The sequence below is a fragment of the Pristiophorus japonicus genome, unplaced genomic scaffold (genome assembly GCF_044704955.1).
Source record: "Pristiophorus japonicus isolate sPriJap1 unplaced genomic scaffold, sPriJap1.hap1 HAP1_SCAFFOLD_43, whole genome shotgun sequence".
NCBI classification, from domain to species: domain Eukaryota; kingdom Metazoa; phylum Chordata; class Chondrichthyes; family Pristiophoridae; genus Pristiophorus; species Pristiophorus japonicus.
The window spans coordinates 4,616,395-4,640,071 of NW_027254201.1; the positions used below are offsets into that span (position 1 = coordinate 4,616,395).

The 23,677-nt window shown below is 47.2% G+C and overlaps 1 protein-coding gene across 1 annotated transcript; it reads right to left on the bottom strand.

Annotated features, from left to right (window-relative positions):
- Positions 1-5,951: 5,951 nt before the first annotated feature.
- Positions 5,952-6,263, bottom strand: LOC139251635 (histone H4-like). The gene has a single exon (XM_070873244.1). It carries the CDS (start codon positions 6,261-6,263, stop codon positions 5,952-5,954), a length of 312 nt encoding a protein of 103 aa, XP_070729345.1.
- Between the last annotated feature and the right edge of the window lie 17,414 nt (positions 6,264-23,677).

Here is a 23,677-nt window from a genome sequence, read left to right on the forward strand (position 1 = left end):
CGAGAATGAAATAACTAAGTTGTTACTTTACCAAGATGGCCGCGCATGCGCTTCGCTGCTCACTCAATGAAGAAGGCGGAGTACTGAACTTGCCTTCCTGTACAAAGCTGGCCGCCATTACACTGGGCCTGTAACCGGGGGAAAGCCACGGGTTTGCAGTCTCCGATATTCCGGTTATTATTGCGGGCTTCCGGCAGGCACCACTTGCTTATGACACCTCCGCAGCTACCCGCTGGTCCATTACTGCCCTCCGCCCCGCTGAAAATTGTCACTTTTACGGAGCACACGCTCACGATACCCACTCCGCCATTACACGCACGGCGCATGCTCCACACACAGCCTGCGCACTGGGCGCCTGTCGTCTGAGTCCGGCACATTCCCTGTTGCGGGGAGTGCTGGGTAATTATGACAGGCCACTTTAGTGACTGGAGCAGGATTTACTGGGCTCCCATTTGGCACTGAACCATGTTCATTCTGGCACCAAAACTGCTGCTCTCAGTAACCCTATACCTGAGCTGGAGATTAGTGTTCTGTATAAATATTGTATAAATCAGCTTGTTTCAAACACCGAGTGTCCAATATCTGATTTGTCCATAATAAGAGACTAATTAATCTTCCCTTCCCTTCTGTTTTGCGCCTTTTCTTACTCTGGATTATTTCGCTTCTCACGCAGTTCATCTTTTGCCACATCAAATCCCAAGCTTGTTTCGTTTGAGCATACGGCTTGTGGGTGTCATGGACTGAATCGGCGTGTCTCACTTTACACTCATTTGACGTTCCTTTCAACTGGCCCTTGAAAGAACAAAAAGCTTAAGACTGGAAATCTGTTATTTTCTGTATTGTTTAACGATTGTTGGATGCAGTTAATAGATCTCCACACATACTGCATGTGATTAACTTTGAAATGTTCTGATCTTTGTAATTTTCTTTGCTAATTTTGGTGGGTTAGTTGAATATAATTACTTGTTACTAACATACCTTGCAGTAATTTTTTCATCAACATAATTGTTTAAATACTTCCTTTATAAGCTCTTTAGCTTCCCCAGTGACCTTTGTTACCTCTTGTGGGAGAATCTAGAACTAGTTGGCATAGTCTGAGAATAAGAGGTCGCCCATTTAAAACGGAAATGAAGAGGAATGTCTTCTCTCAGAGTGTCGTGAATCTTTGAAATTCTCTGCGCCCGAGAGCAACGGAGGCTGAATATTGAATATATCTCATTTTGAGTGACCGCATATGAGGGATATTTAAGGTGCAGATGTACTAATTTTTGAAAGATAGGGGAGTTAAGGATTATGGGGAGAGGGCAGGGAAGTGGAATTGAGGCTAACATCATATCAGCCATGATATTATTGAATGGCGGAGTGGGCTCAAGGGGCCAGATGGCCTACTTCTGTAACTATTTCTTATGTTCTTAGCCTTGGTTAGGGAATGGGTTTAGATATAGGTTTAGCGGTTAGTGGGTGTGGTATATGGTTATTTTTTAGGATTGGGATTAGTGATTGGGATAGTCAGTAGGATATTCGGCTTAGGATATAGTGATTATCTTAGAAAGCACTTTTGGCAATATAAGTGTCACTGGACGTGCCCTTTTCCATTTCATGTCTTTAACCTCACACAGACGAGTCACAAAACAGCCTCACAATGTGTTCACTCAAGGAATCTTCTTTTCCTGTGCAAGCCTCATTTCCTCTGTTCTTTCACATCTCGAAATTTCTCACAGAAAAATAAATTAGTGACATTAGATTTGGGGATTTTGGACAAGAACAGATGGATATCGTTGTTTTTCTGGTTACATCTAATCATCCATCTGCCTGAAAAGGGCTTCTAAAAAACTGTCACCAGGCCCCACTGGTCACCATCTGATTCCACCACCATATCTTCATTCATTACCCACCTTTAACCCTCACTAGAGCTGGTTTCACCGGCATTGCCACACCCCATACTGATGCTCTCTAATTCCCGAGCAGAGCATAAACACCGGCATGGACTGGTTAGTGCGAATGGTCCATTTCTGTGCCGTATATCCTATGTAATGTCGTAGTCTCAGTGTAAGTGCTCACTGGATTTGATGTCTCAGTGCTACTGGTCCCTGGATTTGTTGTCACGGTTTTAGTAATCCCTCAATTTGGTGTCACGATGGAATTCATCCTGGATTTGATGTCTCATTGTAACTGGTCCCTCAGTGTAAGAAGTCCCTGGATTTGATGCATCAGTGTAAGTCATCCCTGGATTTGGAGTCACAAAGCATGTAGTTCCTTGCTTTGGAGTCACATTGTGTATAGTCCCTGGATTTGGAGTCACAATGTATGTGGTCCCTGGATTTGGAGTCACAGTGTATGCGGTGACTGGATTTGGAGTCACAGTGTATGTGGTCCCTGGATTTGGTGTCAACAGCATCTCGTCACTAGGACTGAGGGTAAACCTGCATCCCAGCATCTCATTCAGTGCAGAATGATCCCACTCAAATCTATTCCCAATTAACACTACCCACATTAATTCACCAGAAACAGTTCAATATCTGCAAGGAACTGCAGTCCCACGTCTAACTTCAGTGAAACACACCATGCTAGACATTTTAAAGGAAAGATAAACTCCATCACAGTACAACAGAGGCAAGTAATGGGCAGTATATCCCAATCACTCATACACCTTCTACATCCCTACTCTCAAACACCCCCTCCCCAACTACTCTATCACCCCTACTCCCTAAACATCCCTCACCCCAACTCCTCTTTTACCACTACTCTCCAAACTGCTCACCCAACTCCCCTATCACCACGACTCCCCAAACCCCTCACACAACACCTCTTTTACACCTACAATTTAATTTTTAACATCACTTACACAAGTCATCCACACTGGAGATAAATCTAGGAGCTTCTGTATGATGGTGAGGTGATCACTGGGCAATAAAGTGCAGAGACTGGTGGGTGGCTGCTCATTATCCTCGGTGACATTTAAGCTCCTTTCCCACTGAATACTGCGGACACATCTTGGTAACGGAATGGTCAGTGTGACATCACTTTCTAAACAAGAGCACACAGGTCATCAATTAATGGTAAAGGAATTAAACACTCTGCAATTACATTGTAAATAATAAGGAAATAAAATGCTAGAAAATAACTAGCGAAGATAACAGCTTATCTCTGTGGAAGACACTAGCAAACATTAGAAACGATGTGTTTTGTTTACACACACACACACATATATATAGCAAATACTTTGTGTGTGCACTTTTCAGTTGTTGTGGTTAACTTGAAGCGATACGTTTTCTTTGGATTTTAGGACCCTGTGAGAGCCCATCCGGCGGTGCTTGCTGTGTGAGGATATAAAGAGACCGCGCGCTGTTCCTCCTCACATTGCCTGGGGGAATGGGGCTGATATTTAAAGTGACAGGGACTCCCTTTTCTCTGCCTATTTATACTTAAAGGAACAGTCCAGTTTATCTCGGAGTGTCGGAGGACTTCACGAACCAAGCTCCCATTGACAGTCGCTCCCTTCTGTACTGTGCAGTGATTGTAAAGCTGTCTATTCCAGTCATTTGCGCCTTTCGAAAATGTCTCACTCTTTTTGATGATCCGTTTGACGAATTTGGAAAGACTTGACAATTCTGCAGTGTGATGATGGTTTTGTTTAAAGCTGGAGTAAAATGTGTTTCTAACCCTCCCCCAACATGACCCTCCCCCCAAAATTTTTTGAACACTGCAATACTGACTGAGAAGTTCCCATGTTCGATCCTTGATCGGGGCTGTTAGTTGATCTCAGCCAAGGCAGTAGTTCAAGGGTTATAATGGTCCTCAGTTCCATTGGACTATATATGAGCAAAAATTAGGCAGGGGCCCTGCTCTTGATACCGAAGCAATGACCTCAACTGGGAAAAGACCTCAACTGGGAGGTGTGTGGATGTCATTTGAGGGCAGGATTTGATCTGACTCTGATGCCTACCACAGTGGAAATGTCGAACGTACTTTAAAGTAACAACTTTTGTAAGCTCCCTTTGCGGTTTATTAGAAGGGGAGGATCTGCAGCTGAGAAACTGAGACAAAACATCACGTCAGGATGTGAGAGATTCGCCGGATTCATCGGCATCACCTTATCATCAGCCTTTGGAAAAACACCAATCACAGCGGGTAGAAACAAGACACATGTTGTGTGTATGGATGCACCTCCAACCAATCGTCTAGCCTGTGAGACTCGTGTGCTCAGCTGACTCAACACTGTAAATGAGGGGACAATGGGAATGGATGCTGATGTGCGTTGGGTGCAAACAAATCAGGGAGAGGCCGTTTACCAGCTGAGTGTGGAAAGAGATTCAGTCTCTCATCTCACCAACTGACATTCCAGGATTTAGATAACAGACTTTCTCCTGTGAATATAGAGCTAGGTTATTGGGCCATGATGTTTTTACTTATTCATCTTATTGACTGTAAACCTTTACCAATTACTTGATGTAATCGGTTTACCTGTACTTTTAAAAAATAAATTTACTGAGTGATTCAAATTTAAATTGAAACCAGATTTGCAGGACGCTCTATTCACACATCGAAGGTGAGAGAGATGCTGTCAGGAACACGCAAAGTCCTGTAGCTGAAAGATATTGGGGTTTTTGTTTCGTAATCCCGGGCGTGTTGGCTATTCCTACCCTGGATAAATGTGAGGTTATTCACTGTGGTGAAAAAACACGAAGGCAGAATATTACCTGAATGCTGGCAGATTATGAAAATGGGAGGTGCAACGGGATCTGGGTGTCATAGTTCGTCAGTCATTGAAATTTGGCATGCAGGTACATCTGGCGGTGAAAAAGTCAAATGGCATGTTGGCCGTCATAGCTAGGGGATTTTAGTATAGGAGCAGGGAGGTCTTACTGCAGTTGTACAGGGCCTTGGTGAGGTCTCACCTGGAATATTGTGTTCAGTTTTGGTCTCCTGATCTGAGGAAGGACGTTTGTGCTATTGAGGAAGTGCAGCGAAGATTCACCACAATGATTCCCGGGATGGCGGAACTGACATGTGAGGAGAGACTGGATCAACTGGGCCTTTAACCACTGGAGTTTAGAAGGATGAGAGGGGATCTCGTTGAAACATATACGATTTTGACGGGACTGGACAGGTTAGATGCGGGAAGAATGTTCCCGATGTACGGGAAGTCCAGAACGAGAGGACACAGTTTTAGGATAAGTGGTAGGCAATTTAGGACAGAGATGAGGAGAAACTTCTTCACCCAGAGAGTTGTTAACCTGTGGAATTCCCTACCACAGAGATGTATTTATGCCAGTTCATTGGATATATTCAAGATGGAGTTGGATATGGTCCTTACGGCTAAAGGGATCAAGGAGTATAGAGAGAACGCAGGAAAGGGGTACTGATGGAATGATCAGCCATGAACTTATTGAATGGTGGTGCAGACTCGAAGTACCGAATGGCCTACTCCTGTACCTATTTTCTATGTCTCTATGTTTCTATGAATCGAAGCAAGCGACCAATCCGAAGAAGCCTCACCGGATTCCGGCAATTAGAATTGCGGTCATTACAGTCCAGTCAACGTCTTTTCTTAAACCCGAGAATTCCCTCATGGTCGACAGTATCTGTGCAAGAACCAAACTTCAGAAAAAAGTAATATCACAGTTTGGCCGCTTGTCACAGCAGCTCGGTTGAACCTATCCTGCTGTGGAAAGCTCCGATTCCCCATCACACAATCTGTCTGATATATAAAAGTTAATTGGAAACAGAACTCTGAGTGCATGGACACACAGGGAGATTAAAAGAACATTTCACTGGGAGGAGAGAATATAGGGTCTGGGCCAAAGAGTCACTTGTTACCCCATAATACTAAGAATTCGGAACCTATTCCCCACCCCAATATATCCCCGCTCCCATTCCCCAGGTCACTGCTCGCATGTGAGGCGGTGGGTGGCTCTCCGTGTTGTGTCCGGGGGAAAGGGTCGAGATGTTCAGCCGCCGAATCCATAGAAAGTGCTGCCCTGCCGTTGCAGAGCGTACATCACATCCATGGCAGTGACCGGCTTGCGCTTGACGTGCTCGGTGTAGGTGAGCACGTCCCTTATCACATTCTCCTGGAAAACCTTTAGCACCCCGCGTGTCTGCTCGTAGATCAGGCCCGAGATCCGTTTGACACCGCCACGGCAAGTCAGGCGGCGGATGGCGGGTTTGGTGATGAACTGGATGTTATCACGGAGCACTTTACGGTGCCGCTTGGCTCCGCCTTTCCCCAGTCCTTTGCCTCCTTTACCATGGCCAGACATGACGATTATTCACAGGAACATAAACTGAATGATTAACACTCATTGTCCTGATGTATTTATGAAGCCAGCCCGGACCTGATTGAGAAAGGCAGAGTGTGAGAGAGGCTGGGAGGAGACAGAATCAGAGGCATAGGCAGAGCAAAGACAACGACACAGAACTATGGATATTGGCAAGGCGTCCACTGAATCAATCACAATCATTGCCTTAACCCATCCCTCATCCCGCTGTGGGCGGACTGTGTGGGGCTGCCCATATAATGCGTGCTTGCAGCAGAGTTTCCTCATATCTGCGCCTGACTGAACGACACGATCGCAAACGAAAAGTAAACAGTCACCGCCAAGAAAGGCACCAGGAAAGTAATCAAGAAAACACCGACGAAGGGCGACAAGAAGCGCAGACAGTCGAGGAAGGAGAGTTACTCCATCTACATCTACAAAGTGATGAAGCAGGTTCACCCCGACACCAGCATCTCCTCCAAGGCCATGGGCATCATGAACTCTGTTGTGACCGATATTTTCGAGCACACTGCGGGTGAGGCTTCCCGCCTGGCTCATTACAACAAGCACCACACCATCAGCTCCCGGGAGATCCAGACCGCCGTGTGCCTGCTGCTGCCCGGGGAGCTGACCAAGCACGTGTCGGAAGGGACAAAGGCAGTGACCAAGTACACCAGGTCCAAGTAAAACTGCACACAGTCCTGAGAGATCAAATCCAAACACAATGGCTCTTAAGAGCCACGCACAACCTCTCTGAAAATGCTGCACAAACCTTTAAAATCGATTTAATGTAATTATTTCCCGAGCATGTCTGTTTGACAACTTTTGAAGTTCCAGCTGTAGATTTCGTTTTGAATTCTCAGAAAAACAGCTTCACTGTTCGTATCGACCTTAGCGTCGCTGTTGAATTTCCCACCAAACTACCAACACGGTCCCTGGTCGCGCTTTCCCTTTGCTCTCAGACCCGTACATTTACACCGCCAGCAGATTAATTTAGAGCTTGTTTTAGGGGTGAGACTCAAGACTTTAGCTACACCGTTCTCTCTCGTGTCCTTTTTAATTAAAAAAAGAATTCTAGTCAGGGGTCAAACATTTTATTAACCCGACATTCCCCGCAGAATAACAACCCAGAATGGGAGTTCTTTCAGAGACCAGAATGGGGACAGTGTGAACGCTCTGTACCTCTTCACTTTTCACAGAAGGACTCCCAATTCTGGTCTCAATCCTGCCTTTGCGGAGGATCGATCGATAATCTATGAAAGCTCACTTTTACAAAGATTGAGCTGGAAAGTGTCCTTTTCAGAATCAGTGGGGATTGATTCCCGCCCATTACAGATACTTTGAAATAGTACCTGAATTTAACTAATCGTGAATGTATTACCATAATCCGCTATTTCTTGGCGATTTTATTGAACTTAAAAATACGTTAGCTTCTGACTGTTGGAGATAGTAATTGGTCATCGGAAAAGTCCTCTGCAGTTCACCACAGAGCGATCAATGACAAGTTCACTCCCTGCATTCCCTGGAGTTTCTCATGAATTATAATCATCATAGGTAGTACCTCAAAGCGGGGATGAATTGCTTCCAGGCCAAAAGATTGAGCTGGAACGTGTCCCTTTACATAATCAGTGGGGATTGATTCCCGCCCATTACAGATAGTTTGAAATAGTACCCGAATTTAATCCAGATTGTAACAACCAGGAACTTGCAAAAGAACTATGGAATAAGACAAAAGGAATTAAAATGCGTTGTGAAATCTTTGACTAATCGTGAATTTATTTGCATAATCCGCTATTTCTTGGCGGGTTTTTTGAAGTTAAAAATACGTTAGCTTCTGACTGCTGGAGATAGTAATTGGTCATCGGAAAAGTCCTCTGCAGTTCATCACAGAGCGATCAATCACAAGTTCACTCCCTGCATTCCCTGGAGTTTCTCATGAATTATCATTATCATAGGTAGTACCTCAAAGCGAGGATGACTTGCTTCCAGGCCAAAAAGCGATGAGTTCCCAGGTGTTTCAATGAAGGACCTAATATTCCAGATCCCGAAATATTGTCCCAAGTTTCCACATGATTTGCGCCTGATTTTCAGGAGCAACTGGTGGTGAACGGACTATCTTCGAAATCGCAATTCTCCACATTTGTTTCTGCAGTTCTAGTCAGGTAGAACAGTTCTACTTTGGAACAGAATTCTTTGTTCAAAAGGGGGCGTGCCCGGCCACTGACGCCTGATTTGAAAGTTTCCACAGTGAAAACGGACTCCAAACTAAAGTAGAATGGAGCAAGTGAAGATTTTTGTAGAACTGAAAAAAAACTGTTCTACACATTAAAAAATCAGGCGCAGGTTACAAATTAGGCGTCCAGAACGAGGTGGGGGGGGAAGGGGGGAAGGGAACTCATTAAATTCTACAATAAATCCTTATTAATACTTCTACAAATATTATACAAATAAATCCAACCTGAATAAACATTTATAAGCAAAGAAAATATTAAATAAACCTTCTTCCTACCTGTGTGAAAGTGCTTCAGCAAGGGAGAATTATGCAGCCGTTCATTGCCGCTGAGCGGGAGGGTGGGGGGAGAAAGCCGTTCGTGCCGCTGAGAGGGGGGGGGGGCGGGGAGGAGAAAGCGGTTTGTTGCCGCGGAGGGGAAGGAGGGGAAGGAGACAGTGAGAAGGGTAGCCTCAGTGCTGGTGTGCTGATGGCAATGTGATTTTATGTAAAAATGTTCAAAAATTAAACAGCTACAAAGAACTACAAAAATGGCCGAGTGCCAATGTATTTTCACACTGAGAATGCGCGAACGCTCCAACGCGCATGCGCAGCGTTGCCGGCAGGAAAAAAACTAATTTACATAGTACCGCCCACTCCCACGAACAAAATCGGCGCGAGTGTAGGCTCCGCCCCCCCCTGGGCGCCGCGCCAAACAGACAAGGAGCTGCAAAGCGCTCGAGAATAGCGCGTTTTTTTTCTTGCACCGTTTTAGGCGCGAAAAACGGGCGCCCGTTTTTGATCCTGTGGAAACTTGGGCTCTGTATCTTGGAGGGTGGAAGATGCCTGTGAGTGGATTAATTTGACGTAGGGTGGCGGTTGCGCACCAGCCACCACACTGGCTTGAGAGAGCCAGGTCTTGGTCCAGTGGCAAGGGTTACCCATGACGACTGGACACCAGCTCTGCTGCTCGGACATAGTGCGCATACATATAGCAATGTGAGCTGGCCCCTGCTGCCCCTGGGCCCTCGCCTCTTCTGGGCCATGAACTCACACCTCTCCCGGTCAGATCACATCCCTCTACAATCTCTCGCCGCTCTTTCATCCCTTCTGCTGTACCTGCCCGCACTGCAATCAGCGACCTGGCTTCACAGCCTCGCCTTCCTACAGCAGCAAGCGCTGCTCCCTGCAGTGGCACGTCTCCCCACGTTGCTCCCTCTAATGGTCCTGGCCTGCTGATGGTCTTGCAGGTCAGGACCGCGCCAATTTCCGGCAATGTGGGAGGAGTTTCTCATTCTTTCTCTGAACGTGTGGATTGCGGAAATGTTTGGAAGACGAAAAACTGGCGGTAAAGCTCGGGCCAAGGCTAAGTATCGCTCCTTCCGGGCCGGACTGCAGTACCCTGGCGCTAGACGCCTATCCAGCTTCAATCCAATCAAAGACGAGGGAACGAAGCCGTGGCAAGTACTGGCCTTTGATTTGCTGAGCTGGGATAGAGCATCATTTTCAAAAATCTGCCAATTTCACTGCAGGACTGACCGATTTGACAAAAAAAATGAACATGTAAAAAGATTATTTTATCAATATAAAGAGACGAGGCCACTCTGCCGCCTAACCCTTCCTCCCACAGAACCCTCGGGACCCCTCACAGCATCAACTGGCTCTAAGAGTTCTGCCTGCGCGTTCTGCACTCCACAATCCGAGGAAATTGTATCTACCACATCAACACCTTTAATCATCATAAACCCACCAATTACTCCACCCTCCCTCTGTACTCCCTATGCATCCTGCCACCATCATTGAACCCTAGAGCGCCTATCATCCTCTCTAAGTCCATGAAGGCCATATAGTTACTTAGGGTATAACATGGGCGCTATCTGCTCCGCAGCCAGTGCAACTTTGTACGAAAACACCAACAAGGAGTTAGATGAAGTCCTTACTACTAGGGGGATCAAGGGGTTTGGCAAGAAAGCAGGAATGGGGTACTGAAGTTACATGTTGAGCCATGAACTCATTGAATGGCGGTGCAGGCTAGAAGGGTCGAATGGCCTACTCCTGCACCTATATTCTATGTTTCTATGTCTATGTTTCGACAACGTGAATCCACAATATATTCCCCGTTCCCAGGACATTGCTCTCTCTGTGAGGCGGTGGGTGGCTCTTAAAAGAACCTTTGTGTTCTGTCCGGGGCGAAAGTGTCGTGTTGTTCAGCCGCCAAATCCAGAGATAGTTTCAGAGTGTACACAACGTCCAGGAGAATGACCTCGGTGCGCTCGGTGTAGGTGACTGCTTTATCACCCCGCGGGTCTCCTCGTAGATCAGGCCCGAGATCCGCTGCACCGTCTCACACTGACTCTGCCGGATTTCCTCGTCTCTTTAAAGAGCCTTTGAGTTCAGGTGTTTACGCATTGCGTCTTTTTATTTTACTTATTTCTGGGGCTTTTGGCTGCTTTCTTAGGCATTGGCATTTACGGATGGTGTTTTTGGAGGGCGATTGTCTTGGCTGAAGCCTTTTTCTGACGGATGCATTTATTTATACGAACAACAAGGCAGCCTTTCTCTGATTGGCTCTCCATTATCAGAAGATCTATTGCTAATTGGTCCCCTTGGTGAATAAGCCACACCTTGTATTCCTCTGGAATGTGTAACTGGAACAGTCTAAGGACTTTCGAAAGTGTAATTCGATCAGTTTTTACTTCAGAATGCACAGAGGACAGATCTCCCAAAAGTCTCCAAGTTCCAGCCGAAGATCCCTTGGATCTCTGCTGGCTCTTTGACAGAGCGGATTGCTTAATACCAAACCGCCTACTCTTCTGTCCCTAACCCTGTAGGTTGCTCATACTGGGGGAATGGTGGGTGCAGAAACTGGGGGAGGGCAGGGTGCAGAATCTGGGGGCGGTTTGGGTGCTGACACTCGGGTAGGCGTGGGTGCAGACACTTTTGTAAGAGTGGGTGCAGAACCTGGGGGAAGGGTACGTGCAGTCATTGGGGAGGGGTTGGTGCAGACACTGGGGGAGGGTTAGGTACAGAATTTGGGGGAGGGGTGGGTGCAGACACTTTTGTAAGAGTGGGTGCAGAACCTTGGGAAGAGTGGGTGCAGACATTGGGGAGGGGCCGGTGCAGGCACTGGGGGAGGGATAGGTGCAGACATTGGGAGAAGGGTGGGTGGAGACACTGGGGGACGAATGGGTGCAGGCACTGGGGAGTTGTGGGTGCAGACACTGGGGGAGGGATTGTTGCAGACACAGGGAGAACGTGGTGCAGACACTATGGTAAGGGTGGGTGCAGACACTGGGTGAAGCGTGGGTGCAGACACTGCCGGAGGGGTGACTGCAGACACTGGGGGAAGGTGAGTTACGACACTTGGGAAGGGGTGGGTGCAGACACTGGTGGAGGGGTGGATGTATACACCAAGGGAGGGTTGGTCACGGACACTGGGGGAGGAGTACGTGCAGCCACTGGGGGAGGGGTGGGTGCACACGCTGGGAGAAGGGTGGGTGCAGACACTGGTGGAGGGTTGGTTGCAGACACTGGGGGAGGAGTACGGGCAGACATTGGGGGAGGGGTGGGTACACACACTGGGATAAGGGTGGGGGCAGACACTGGGGAAGGGTTGTTTACAGACACAGTGTCAGGGGTGGGTGCAGACACTGTAGAAGGGGTGGGTGCAGACACTGGGGGAGGGTAGGTGCTGCCAATGTCAGCGAATCAACAGGGATCATGGGATCATTTTCAATTATATCTATCAGGAATCTGAGCCCGACCCAGGGACAGGGATTAGTTGATTCGGCTCTTTTCTGATAGGCACAGGTCGCTCTGGGAAGAACCTTTGAGTTCAGAGATTTATAAGTTGCCCTTTTTATTTACTTTTTGAGCGCTGCTTTCTTGTTCTTTGCTCATTTGGGCGTGGCCTTGGCCCTGGGCTTCTCCACCTTCACCTTTGCACCTGTGGCCTTCTGGGGGCTTTTGGGCTTCTTCGCCGCCTCCTTCCCAGCCGGTGCTTTCGCTGTCTTTTTGCCGTTGGCATCTTCTTGTGCTCGGTTGCGTGGTGCTGATTACGTGCCTGGAAATTTCTTGGCTGGAGATTTTTTTACCTTCCTTCCCACTTTCCCCGTGGTTTCCTTCTCAGCGACTTTGAAGGAGCCCGAGGCGCCCGTGCCCTGGATCTGCTTTAGGGAGTCATTTGTCACATTCCGCTTGATACTGAACCTGATCTAGGACCCGCGCTTCTCCACATCGAGGTATTTGGCTGCGAAAAGCAGTCTTTATCGTGGCAGGGACATCCCCTTGCGATCGCTGCCATTGGTCAGAACCTTGAGAAACTGTTCGCCCACCATGGGGCCGGCTGCCTTGGAGCAGGGAGCCGCCTTCGTCTTCTTACTGGGAGCCTTGGATTGAGTGGCGGCGACAGGAGGCGCTATTTCGGCGGCTGCACTGTCAGTAATGTCTGCGAATCTCACTCTGTGGAAAATCTCTCTGACAGTCAGAGCTGGGTCAGAAATGAAATGATAGGCGTCGACACAGAGCAACTGAAATGTAGTGAGCGGAGGGTGTGGAGTCATCCTGCTGTTAGCTCCGCGCCCCTCCAGCCTCACTGTGTTTCTCTCTTCTCACTCACTCTCCCATTGCAATTCAAGTCAGGGCCTCCATAGAAACATAGAAGATAGATGCAGGAGTAGGCTATTCGACCCTTCGTACCTGCACCATCATTCAACATGATATGATGGCTGATCATGTAACTTTAATACCCCATTCCTGCTTTCTCTCCTTACCCCTTGACTCCTTTAGCCGTCAGGGCCACATCGAACTCCCTTTTGAATATATTTAACGAACTAGCCTCAAGAACTTTCTGTGGTAGAGAATACTCTGAGTGGAGCAGTTTCTCCTCATCTCTTTCCTAAATGGCTTACCCCTTATTTATGACTGTGACACCTACTTCTGGACTTCGGGAATATTCTACTGCATCTAATCTGTACAATCCCGTCGGAATTGTATATGTTTCTATGAGATCCCCTCTCATTCTTCTAAATTCCAGTGAATATGTCTTTCTTCATATAACTGTCATTCCTTCCGAGGAATCAGTCTGTTGAATCTTCGCTGCACTCCCTCAATAGCAAGCATGTCCTTCCTCAGCTTAGGAGATCAAAACTGCACAAAGTACTCAAGGTGTAGTCTCATTAAGGCCCTGTATAACTGCAGTCAGACCTCCCTGCTCCTATACTCAAATCCTCTCACTATGAAGGCCAACATGCCATTTGGCTTCTTCACCACCACTGCACCTGCATGCCAACTTTCAATGACTGATGTACCATGACACCCAGGTTTCGTTGCCCCTCCCCTTTAACTAATCTGTCACCATTCCGATAATATTCTACCTTCCTATTTTAGCCACCATTGTGGATAACCACACATTTATCTATATTATACTGCATCTGCCATGCATTTTACCACTCACCTAACATGTCGAAATCACCCGACAACCTCTTAGCATCCTCCTCATATCTCGCACTGCCACCCAGCTTAGTATCATCTGGAAACTTTGAGATATTACATGCAATTCCTTCGTCGAAATCATTAATGTATATTGTAAATACTTGGGTCCCAGCACTGAAACTTGCGGCACCCCACTATTCGCTGCCAGCCATTCAGGAAAGAACCCGTTTTTTTTCCTACTCTTTGCTTCCTGTCTGCCAAGCAGTTCTCTATCCATGTCAATACATTACCCCAATACCATGTGCTTTAATTTTGTACACTAATCACTTGTGTGGGACCTTGTCAAAAGCCTTTTCAAAGTCCAATGCACCACATCCACTGTTTGTCCCTTGTCCACTCTACTAGTTACATCCTCAAAGAATTCTAGAAGATTTTTCAAGCATGATTTCCCTTTCATAAATCCATGCTGACTTGGACCAATCCTCTCACTGGTTTCCAAATGCGCTGCTATTATATCTTTAATAATCAATTCCAACATTTTTCCCACTACCGATGTCAAGCTAATCGGTCTATAATTCCCTGTTTTCTCTCTCCCTCCTTTTGTAAAAAATTGGGTTGCATTAGCTACACTCCAATCCATTGGACCTGATCCAGAGTCTATAGAATGTCGGAAAATGACCAGCTATGCATCTTCTATTTCTATGGCCACTTCCTTAAGTACTCTGGGATGCAGACTATCAGGCACTGGGGATTGATTTGCCTTCAATCCCATCAATTTCCCGAACACAATTTCCTGACTAATAACGATTTCCTTCAGTTCCTCCTTCTCGCTAGAATCTCGGTCCCCTCGTAATTCCGGAACTTTTGTTGTGTCTTCCTTTGTGAAGACAGAATCAAAGTATTTTGTTCAATTGGTCTGCCATTTCTTTGTTCACCATGATAAATTCAACCTGATTCTGACTGCATGGGACCTACATTTGTCTTCACTAATCTTTTTATCTTCACATATCTACACAAGCTTTTGCAGACAGTTTTTATGTTCCCTGGAAGCTTACTCTCATTCTTGATTTTCCATTGCTAATTAAACGCTTTGTCCTCTTCTGCTGAATTCTACATTTCTCCCAGTCCTCAGGTTTTGCTGCTTTTTCTGGCCAACTTATATGCCTCTTCCTTGGATTTAACATTATCGCTAATTTCCCTTCTTAGCCACGGTTGAGCAACCTTCCCCATTTTATTTTTATGCCAGACAGGGATGTACAATTGTTGAAGTTCATCCATGTAATATTGAAATGTCTGACATTGCCTATACACCGTCAACCCTTTAAGTATCATTCGCCAGTCTATCCTAGCCAATTCACGTCTCATAGCATCGAAGTTACCTTTCCTTAAGTTCATAACCCTAATATCTGAATTAACTGTGTCACTCTCCATCTTAATGAAGAATTCTAACATATTATGGTCACTGTTTCCTAAGGGGCCTAGCACAACACGATTGCTAATTAATCCTCTCTCATGACCAGCTCTCCAGTTGGTTCCTCGATGTATTGATCTAGAAAACCATTGCTTATACACTCCAGGAAATCGTCTTCCACCGTGTTATATTAGAATTAGGAACAGGAGTCGGCCATCTAGCCCCTCGAGCCTGCTCCGCCATTCACTAAGACCATGGCTGATCTGGCCGTGGACTCAGCTGCACTTACCCGCCCTCTCCCCGTAACCCTTAATTCCCTTATTGGTTAAAAATCTATCTATCTGTGACTTGAATACATTCAATGAGCGAGCCTCAACTGCTTCCTTGGGCAGAGAATTCCACAGATTCACAACCATCTGGGAGAAGAAATTCCTTCTCAACTCAGTTTTAAATTGGCTCCCCCATATTTTGAGGCTGTGCCCCCTAGTTCTAGCCTCCCCGACCAGTGGAAACAACCTCTCTGACTCTATCTTGCTTATCCCTTTCATAATTTTAAATGTTTCTATAAGATCACCCCTCATCCTTCTGAACTCCAACGAGTAAAGACCCAGTCTACTCAATCTATCATCATAAGGCAACCCCCTCATCTCCAGAATCAGCATCGTGAATCGTCCCTGTACCCCCTCCAAAGCCAGTATATCCTTCCTTAATTAAGGTGAAGAAAACTGCACGCAGTACTCCAGGTGCGGCCTTACCAATACACTATACAGTTCCAGCCGGACCTCCCTGCTTTTTACTCCATCCCTCTCGCAATGAAGGCCAACATTCCATTCGCCTTCCTGATTACCTGCTGCACCTGCAAACTAACTTTTTGGGATACATGTACAAGGACCCCCAGGTCCCTCTGCATCTCAGCATGTTGTAATTTCTCCCCATTCAAATAATATTCCCTTTTACAGTTTTTTTTTCCCAAAGTGGATGACCTCACACTTTCCGACATTGTATTCCATCTGCCAAACGTTCGCCCATTCGCTTAACCTATCCAAATCTCTTTCAGCCTCTCTGTATCCTCTACACAACCCGCTTTCCAACTAATCTTAGTTTCATCTGCAAATGTTGTTACACTACACTCTGTCCCCTCTTCCAGGTCATCTATGTATATTGTAAACAGTTGTGGTCCCAACACCGATCCCTGTGGCACACCACTAACCACCGATTTCCAACCCGAAAAGGACCCATTTATCCCGACTCTCTGCTTTCTGTTCCCCAGCCAATTCTCTATCCATGCTAATGCATTTCCTCTGACTCCGCGTACCTCTATCTTCTGCAGTAACCTTTTGTGTGGCACCTTATCGAATGCCTTTTGGAAATCTAAATACACCACATTCATCGGTACACCTCTATCCACCATGCTCGTTATATCCTCAAACAATTCTAGTAAAATAGTTAAACATGATTTCCCCTTCATGAATCCATGCTGCGTCTTCTTGGTTGCACTATTCCTATGTAGATGTCCCACTATTTCTTCCTTAATGATAGTTTCAAGCATTCTCCCCACTACAGATGTTAAACTAACCGGCCTATATTTACCTGCCTTTTGTCTGACCCCGGTTTTAAACAGAGGCGTTCCATTAGATGCTTTCCAATCCGCTCGTACCTCCCCAGAATCCAGAGAATTTTCGTAGATTATAACGAATGCTTCTGCTATAACTTCTGCCATCTCTTTTAATACCCTGGGATGCATTTCTTCAGGATCATGGGACTTGTCTACCTTGAGTCCCATTAGCCTGTCCAGCACTACCTCCCTCGTGACAGTGATTGTCTCAAGGTCCTCCCTTCCCATATTCATGTGACCAGCAATTTTTGGCATGGATTTTGTGTCTTCCACTGTGAAGACCGAAGCAAAATAATTGTTTACGGTCTCAGCCATTTCCACATTTCACATTATTAAATCTTCCTTCTCATCCTCTAAGGGACAACATTATTTTAGCCACTCTATTCCATTTTATATATCTGTACAAGCTTTTACTCTCTGTTTTTATGTTTTGCGCAAGTTTACCTTCGAAATCTATCTTTCCTTTCTTTACTTGTTTTTTAGTCATCCTTTGCTATTGTTTAAAATTTTCCCAATCCTCTAGTTTCCCAGTAACCTTGGCCACCTTATACGCATTGGTCTTTGATTTGATACTCTCCTTTATTTCCTTGGTTATCCATGGCTGGTTAACCCTTCTCTTACCGCCCTTCTTTTTCACTGGAATATATTTTTGTTGCGCACTATGAAAGAGCTCCTTAAAAGCCCTCTACTGTTCCTCAATTGTGCCACCGTTTAGTCTGTGTTTCCAGTCTACATTAGCCAACTCTGACATCATCCCACTGTAGTCCCCTTTGGTTAAGTATAGTACGCTCGTTTCTGACACAATTTCCTCACCCTTAATCTTTATTACAAATTCAACCATACTGTGATCATTCAATCCAAGATGATCTTTTACTAGGAGATCGTTTATTTTTCCTGTCTCATTACACATGACCAGATCTAAGACAGCTTGCTCCCTTTTACGTTCTGTTAAATACTGTTCTAAGAAACAATCCCGTATGCATTCTATGAATTCATCCTCCAGGCTACCCCGTGCGATTTGAGTTGACCAAGCGATATGTACGTTAAAATCCCCCATGACTGCGCCTGTACCTTTATTGTACGCATTCGTAATTTCCTGTTTGATGCCATCCTCAACGTCACTACTATGGTTTGGTGGTCTGTACTCAACTCACAGTAGCGTTTTCTGCCCTTTGGTTTTCCGCAGCTCTACCCATACAGATTCCACACCATCCAAGCCAATGTCCTCCCTTACTATTGCGTTAATCTCCTATTTAACCAGCAACGCTACCCCACCTTCCTTTCCTTTCTTTCTATCCTTCCTGCATATTGAATACAACTGGATGTTGAGTTCACAGCCTTGGTCATCCTGGAGCCATGTCACCCTAATCGCAATTACATCATATCCGTTAACAGTTATCTGTGTAGTTAATTCATCAACCTTTTTTACGAATGCTCCTCGCATTCAGAAACAGAGCCTTCAGGCTTGTGCTTTTAACACTCGTTGTCATTTAGAATTATGTTGTAATGTGGCCCTTTTTGATTTTTGCCTTTGATTTCTCTGCTCTCCTCTTTTCCTTATCTCCTTTCTACCTTTTGCTTCTGCCCCCATTTACTTCTCTCTGTCTCCTTGCATAGATTTCCTTCCCCCAGCCCTATTAGTTTGAACACTCCCCATCAGCACAAGCAAAGACTCGCCCTAGGACATCGGTTCTGGTCCTGCCCCGGTGCAGACCATCTGGTTAGTGCTGTTCCCACCTGGCACAGAACCATTTCCAATGTCCCAAGAATTTGAATCCCTCCCTCTTGCACCATTCCACACGCCGCATATTTATCTTTACTTTCCTGCTATTTCTATTCTGAAGAGCACGTGGCACTAGTAGCAATCCTGGTATTACTACCTTTGAGGTGCTACATTTTAATTTAACTTCTCGCTCCCTAAATTCATCTTGTAGGACCTCGACCCGTTTTTGAAATCTATATCGTTGGTATCTATATGCAACACAACAACTGGTTGTTCACCCTACCCCTGCATAATGCTCTGCAGCCGCTCCAAGACATACTTGACACTTACGCCATGGAGGCAACATACCATCCTGGAGTCTCGATTGCGGCCGCAGAAAAACCTATCTATTCCCTTTACAATAGAATCCCCTACCACTATCGTGCTCCCACTGTATTTCCTGCCCTCTTGTGCACCAGAGCCACCCATGATGCCATGAACTTGCCTGCTGCTGCCATCCCCTGATGAGCCATCTCTGCCAACAGTATCAAAAGTGATATATCTGTTTTGGAGGGAGATGATCACAGGCGACCCCTGCACTACCTTCCGACACCTGCTCTGCCTGATGGTCACCCATTCACTATCTGCCTTTGTAAACTTTACCTGCGATCTGACCAACTCACTCAACGTGCCAGTCACGATATCCTCAGCATCGTGGATGCTCCAGAGTGAATCAATGCGCAGCTTCAGTGTCCCTGATTTTCCACATAGCACAGGAGGAGCGTGACATGGGTCTGGGCTCTCCTGCAATGACTTAACCTTTAAATTAACTTTTTTTCGCAACAATGCCAAATGTTTCTTACTGATAAGAAAACAGAAGAAAGATAAAGAAAAAAGAAAAAATTCTCACCAATCAACCAGCCAATCACTGAACTGCTTGGTTGTGACGTCACACTTCGATTTCTTTTTACCTCTTTGTTTTACTTTCGGCCTCGATCTCCCGAACTGCCGCTCCCCCGCCCGAGCTCGACGTCCTTTTATCAGGATCTGATCTCCCGAACTGTCGCTCCTCCTCCCGAGTTCCGCGTCCTTTTATCAGGGTCTGATCTCCCGAACTGCCGCTCCTCCTCCCGAGCTCCACGCCCTTTTATCAGGGTCTGATATCCCGAATTGCCGGTCCCCCTCCCGAGCTCCACACCCTTTTATCAGGGTCTGATCTCCCGAACTGCGGCTCCTCCTCCCGAGCTCCACACCCTTTCATCAGGGTCGGATCTCCCGAACTGCCGCTCCCCCGCCCGAGCGCCACGTCCTTTTATCAGGATCTGATCTCCCGAACTGTCGCTCCTCCTCCCGAGCTCCGCGTTCTTTTATCAGGGTCTGATCTCCCGAACTGTCGCTCCTCCTCCCGAGCTCCGCGTCCTTTTATCATGTCTGATCCCCCGAACTGCCGCTCCCCCTCCCGATCTCAACGCACTTTTATCAGTGTCTGATCTCCCGAACTGCCGGTCCCCCTCCCGAGCTTCACGCCCTTTTATCAGGGTCTGATCTCCCGCACTGCCGCTCCTCCTCCCGAGCTCCACGCCATTTTATCAGGGTCTGATCTCCCGCACTGCCGCTCCTCCTCCCGAGCTCCACGCCATTTTATCAGGGTCTGATGTCCCGAACCGCCGCACCTCCTCCCTAGCTCCACGCCCTATTATCAGGGTCTGATCTCCCGAACTTCCGCTCCTCCTCCCGAACTTCACTTCCTTTTATCAGGGTCTAATCTCCCGAACTGCCGCTCCTCCTCCCGAGCTCCGTGTCCGTTTATCAGTGTCTGATCTCCCGAAATGCCGCTCCTCCTCCCGAGCTCCACGCCCTTTTATCAGGGTCTAATCTCCCGAACTGCCGCTCCCCCGCCCGAGCTCCACGTCCTTTTATCAGGATCTGATTTCCCGAACTGTCGCTCCTCCTCCCGAGCTCCGCGTCCTTTTATCAGGGTCTGATCTCCGGCACTGCCGCTCCTCCTCCCGAGCTCCGCGCCCTTTTATCAGGGTCTGATCTCCCGAACTGCCGCTCCCCCTCCCGAGCTCCGCGCCATTTATCATGATCTGATCTCCCGGACTGCCGCTCCTCCTCCCGAGCTCTGCGCCCTTTTATATGGGTCTGATCTCCCGAACTGCCGCTCCCCCTCCCGAGCTCGGCGCCCTTTTATCAGGGTCTGATCTCCCGAACTGCCGCTCCTCCTCCCGAGCTCGGCGCCCTTTTATCAGGATCTGATCTCCCGAACTGTCGCTCCTCCTCCCGAGCTCCGCGCCCTTTTATCAGGGTCTGATCTCCCGCACTGCCCCTCCTCCTCCCGAGCTCCGCGCCCTTTTATCAGGGTCTCATCTCCCGAACTGCCGCTCCTCCCCCCGAGCTCCGCGCCCTTTTATCAGGATCTGATCTCCCGAACTGTCGCTCCTCCTCCCGAGCTCGGCGCCCTTTTATCAGGGTCTGATCTCCCGCACTGCCCCTCCTCCTCGCGAGCTCCGCGCCCTTTTATCAGGGTCTTATCTCCCGCACTGCCGCTCCTCCTCCCGAGCTCCGCGCCCTTTAATCAGGGTCTGATCTACCGATCTGCCGCTCCTCCTCCAGAGCGCCACACCCTTTTATCATGGTCTGATCTACCGAACTGCCGCTCCTCCTCCCGAGCTCCGCGCCCTTTTATCAGGGTCTGATCTCCCGGCATTTCTTGCTCCTCCGATTCCCCGTGCCATTTTATAAGGGCCTCGCTATCCCGGCGCTCAAACAATGTTGAAATCTGCACATTCACACACAAACTGTTCCCATATTTACAGTTCTCAGCACAGGTTTTCCTCTCTGCTCGGCTGAGCTGCCGATTCTCAGGTCTGTTGTAGTTTCCCAGCTGAGTAAGTGTTAAACACTCTGTGGCCGGCGCTCCGCACAGTGTCTGTTCCCAGATTCAGGGGCAGGGTCCAATCACAGCTGTGGCTGGCTTTACCCATTTCTAGTTTAAGTTGTTATATTGATCGAATGCAGAAATATGTTTGACGAACATGAAAATGCAAATGATGTACTCACCGAACCTCTCGCTCCTCCGAAAATTAGGCGCAAATAACAATAACTGGTGTCCTATCCATCCCATACTCAACACCCAGATATGGCTATCCGAGAGAGCGACAGCGAGACAAACACAGTACCAGTCTTAAACTCCCAAACTGTATCTCCATATTACGTTCAATAATAGTACCACACATTAATGTACAGCGCCAGTGGAAAAGGCAGAGAGACAGACACAGTATCAGTCTTACACTTTGAATTAGTGTTTCCTTAATATTCTCAGTAACAGTGCCATAGCTTCACGCTGTGCACCAGATAGAGAAAGAGAGATATTATCAGTTTTGCACCTCCAACAGTGTTTCCACATCACCCTAAATAACAGTATCCCGCCTTCACAACGAGTACAAGAGAGAGCGGATAGCAATAGAGAGACAGAGGGAGGGGAGAGGACTGAGCGAGCGACAGGCGAGTGCGAGTTAGGGCGGCGAGACACAGAAAGACATGCACAGTATCAGTTCCAGACTGACCTGCGATGTCCCGTTTTATCCTAAAAGTTCCCATTGGAGATACAGAAGATGCAGTCTCCTCTATCATTGATATTGTACCAGAGACAGACACATTATTAATCCCACACTGCGTGACAGTATCAGAGAGTGAGAGAAGCAATGGCCCACATTTAACCCGCGCTTGCCTGTTCTAATCCTTGCAATCTTGCAGCTCTGGGTTGCTCGGTATTACTCTCAGTGACCGAGTGTTTTACTCTGATTAAACTGATCACGGACTGATATTAACTACTGAACGGTCCCAGCAAACAATCCTAATCCCTCGTCCCTCCGATGTTACTGCAGGATTGCTTTTTGAAGACGGGCTCATGGAGAGAAACATCCTGCACGGAATGATCCCAAATTGAACATCTCCAAGGGACAAGGCTGCCAGCTTTAATCATTCTCTTTCCTTTCACCCGAGGCCCAGTTCTTTGCTCAGATTCTGATAAAAGTAAATTGGGAAAAGTGCACTTGGATTTTTACAGGCTGAATTAATGCATGTGCGGATAAGCTACGCCCCTTGTGTCGATTCCCCGTGAGCAGAAGAGCGCATCCGCCCACCACAGCCCAGCCCTGCCTGTGCTCCCCATTCACTCAGTGAATGGATGAAGATGGTTTAAAACAGCCGGCAATGGAGACAGGGTGGCCTCGGGGTAAGGCAGCGAGCAGCAGCCTCCTTATAGCAGCGCTCTTCTTTGGGAGTGAGTCGGCAGATGGGCTCAGACTCCGGGGTTTCCGGGGCTGTGTGTGAGGGGCAGAGTAGACCAAGAACCAGTCTTAGTGCGAGGTGTGAGTGGGTGAAGGGAGAGGCCATTCTCGGGCTGTGTGGGGACAGAGTGTGTCCACGGTCGGCGAGTCAGAATGGGCAGAATCTGCTATTTACAATTATTGATGTTTTCTCACTCCAAACCAGTTTATGAACGTTCCTGATTTAGTTCCGGTGGGGGCTGTGCGTAAGAGGCAGAGTCGAGCAGGAACTAGTTCCAGAACATGGTGGGAGTGGGGGAAGGGAGAGGCCATTCTCGGGCTGTGTGTGGTCAGTGTAAGGTAACATAGAAAACAAATCATCTCGCTCTTTCAAATCATTGCTGCTTTCTTTCCCCAATCAGTAATGAATGTTCCTGATTCAGTTCCAATCTCACTCTGTCTGTTGTTCTTGGACAGTGAGCAGTGGAAACACAGCCTGACATAGAAGATGTGGGGAGTTATACAAATTGCATCTATCGCAGGCACCAGGAGAGGAATGAGGGAGACAATATTTTATAAAACTGTTATATTGTTTCAGTAAGTTGCGTTCTCCAGAAAATTGTTGCTGGAGATACATTGTTGCTCTCTCAGATACATCATATTCTCCCCTGGCCTGGAAACGGCGTAGGTTAAACAACTTCCCACTAGTACGGTAAATTAGTCCCACTCCAGCAGGAAGCAGCATGATGCGTCGATTCAATATTGGCAGTGCC

What these genes read in the sequence shown, in the direction of transcription:
- LOC139251635 (XM_070873244.1), bottom strand. Translation starts at nt 6,263, where the DNA reads ATGTCTGGCCATGGTAAAGGAGGCAAAGGACTGGGGAAAGGCGGAGCC.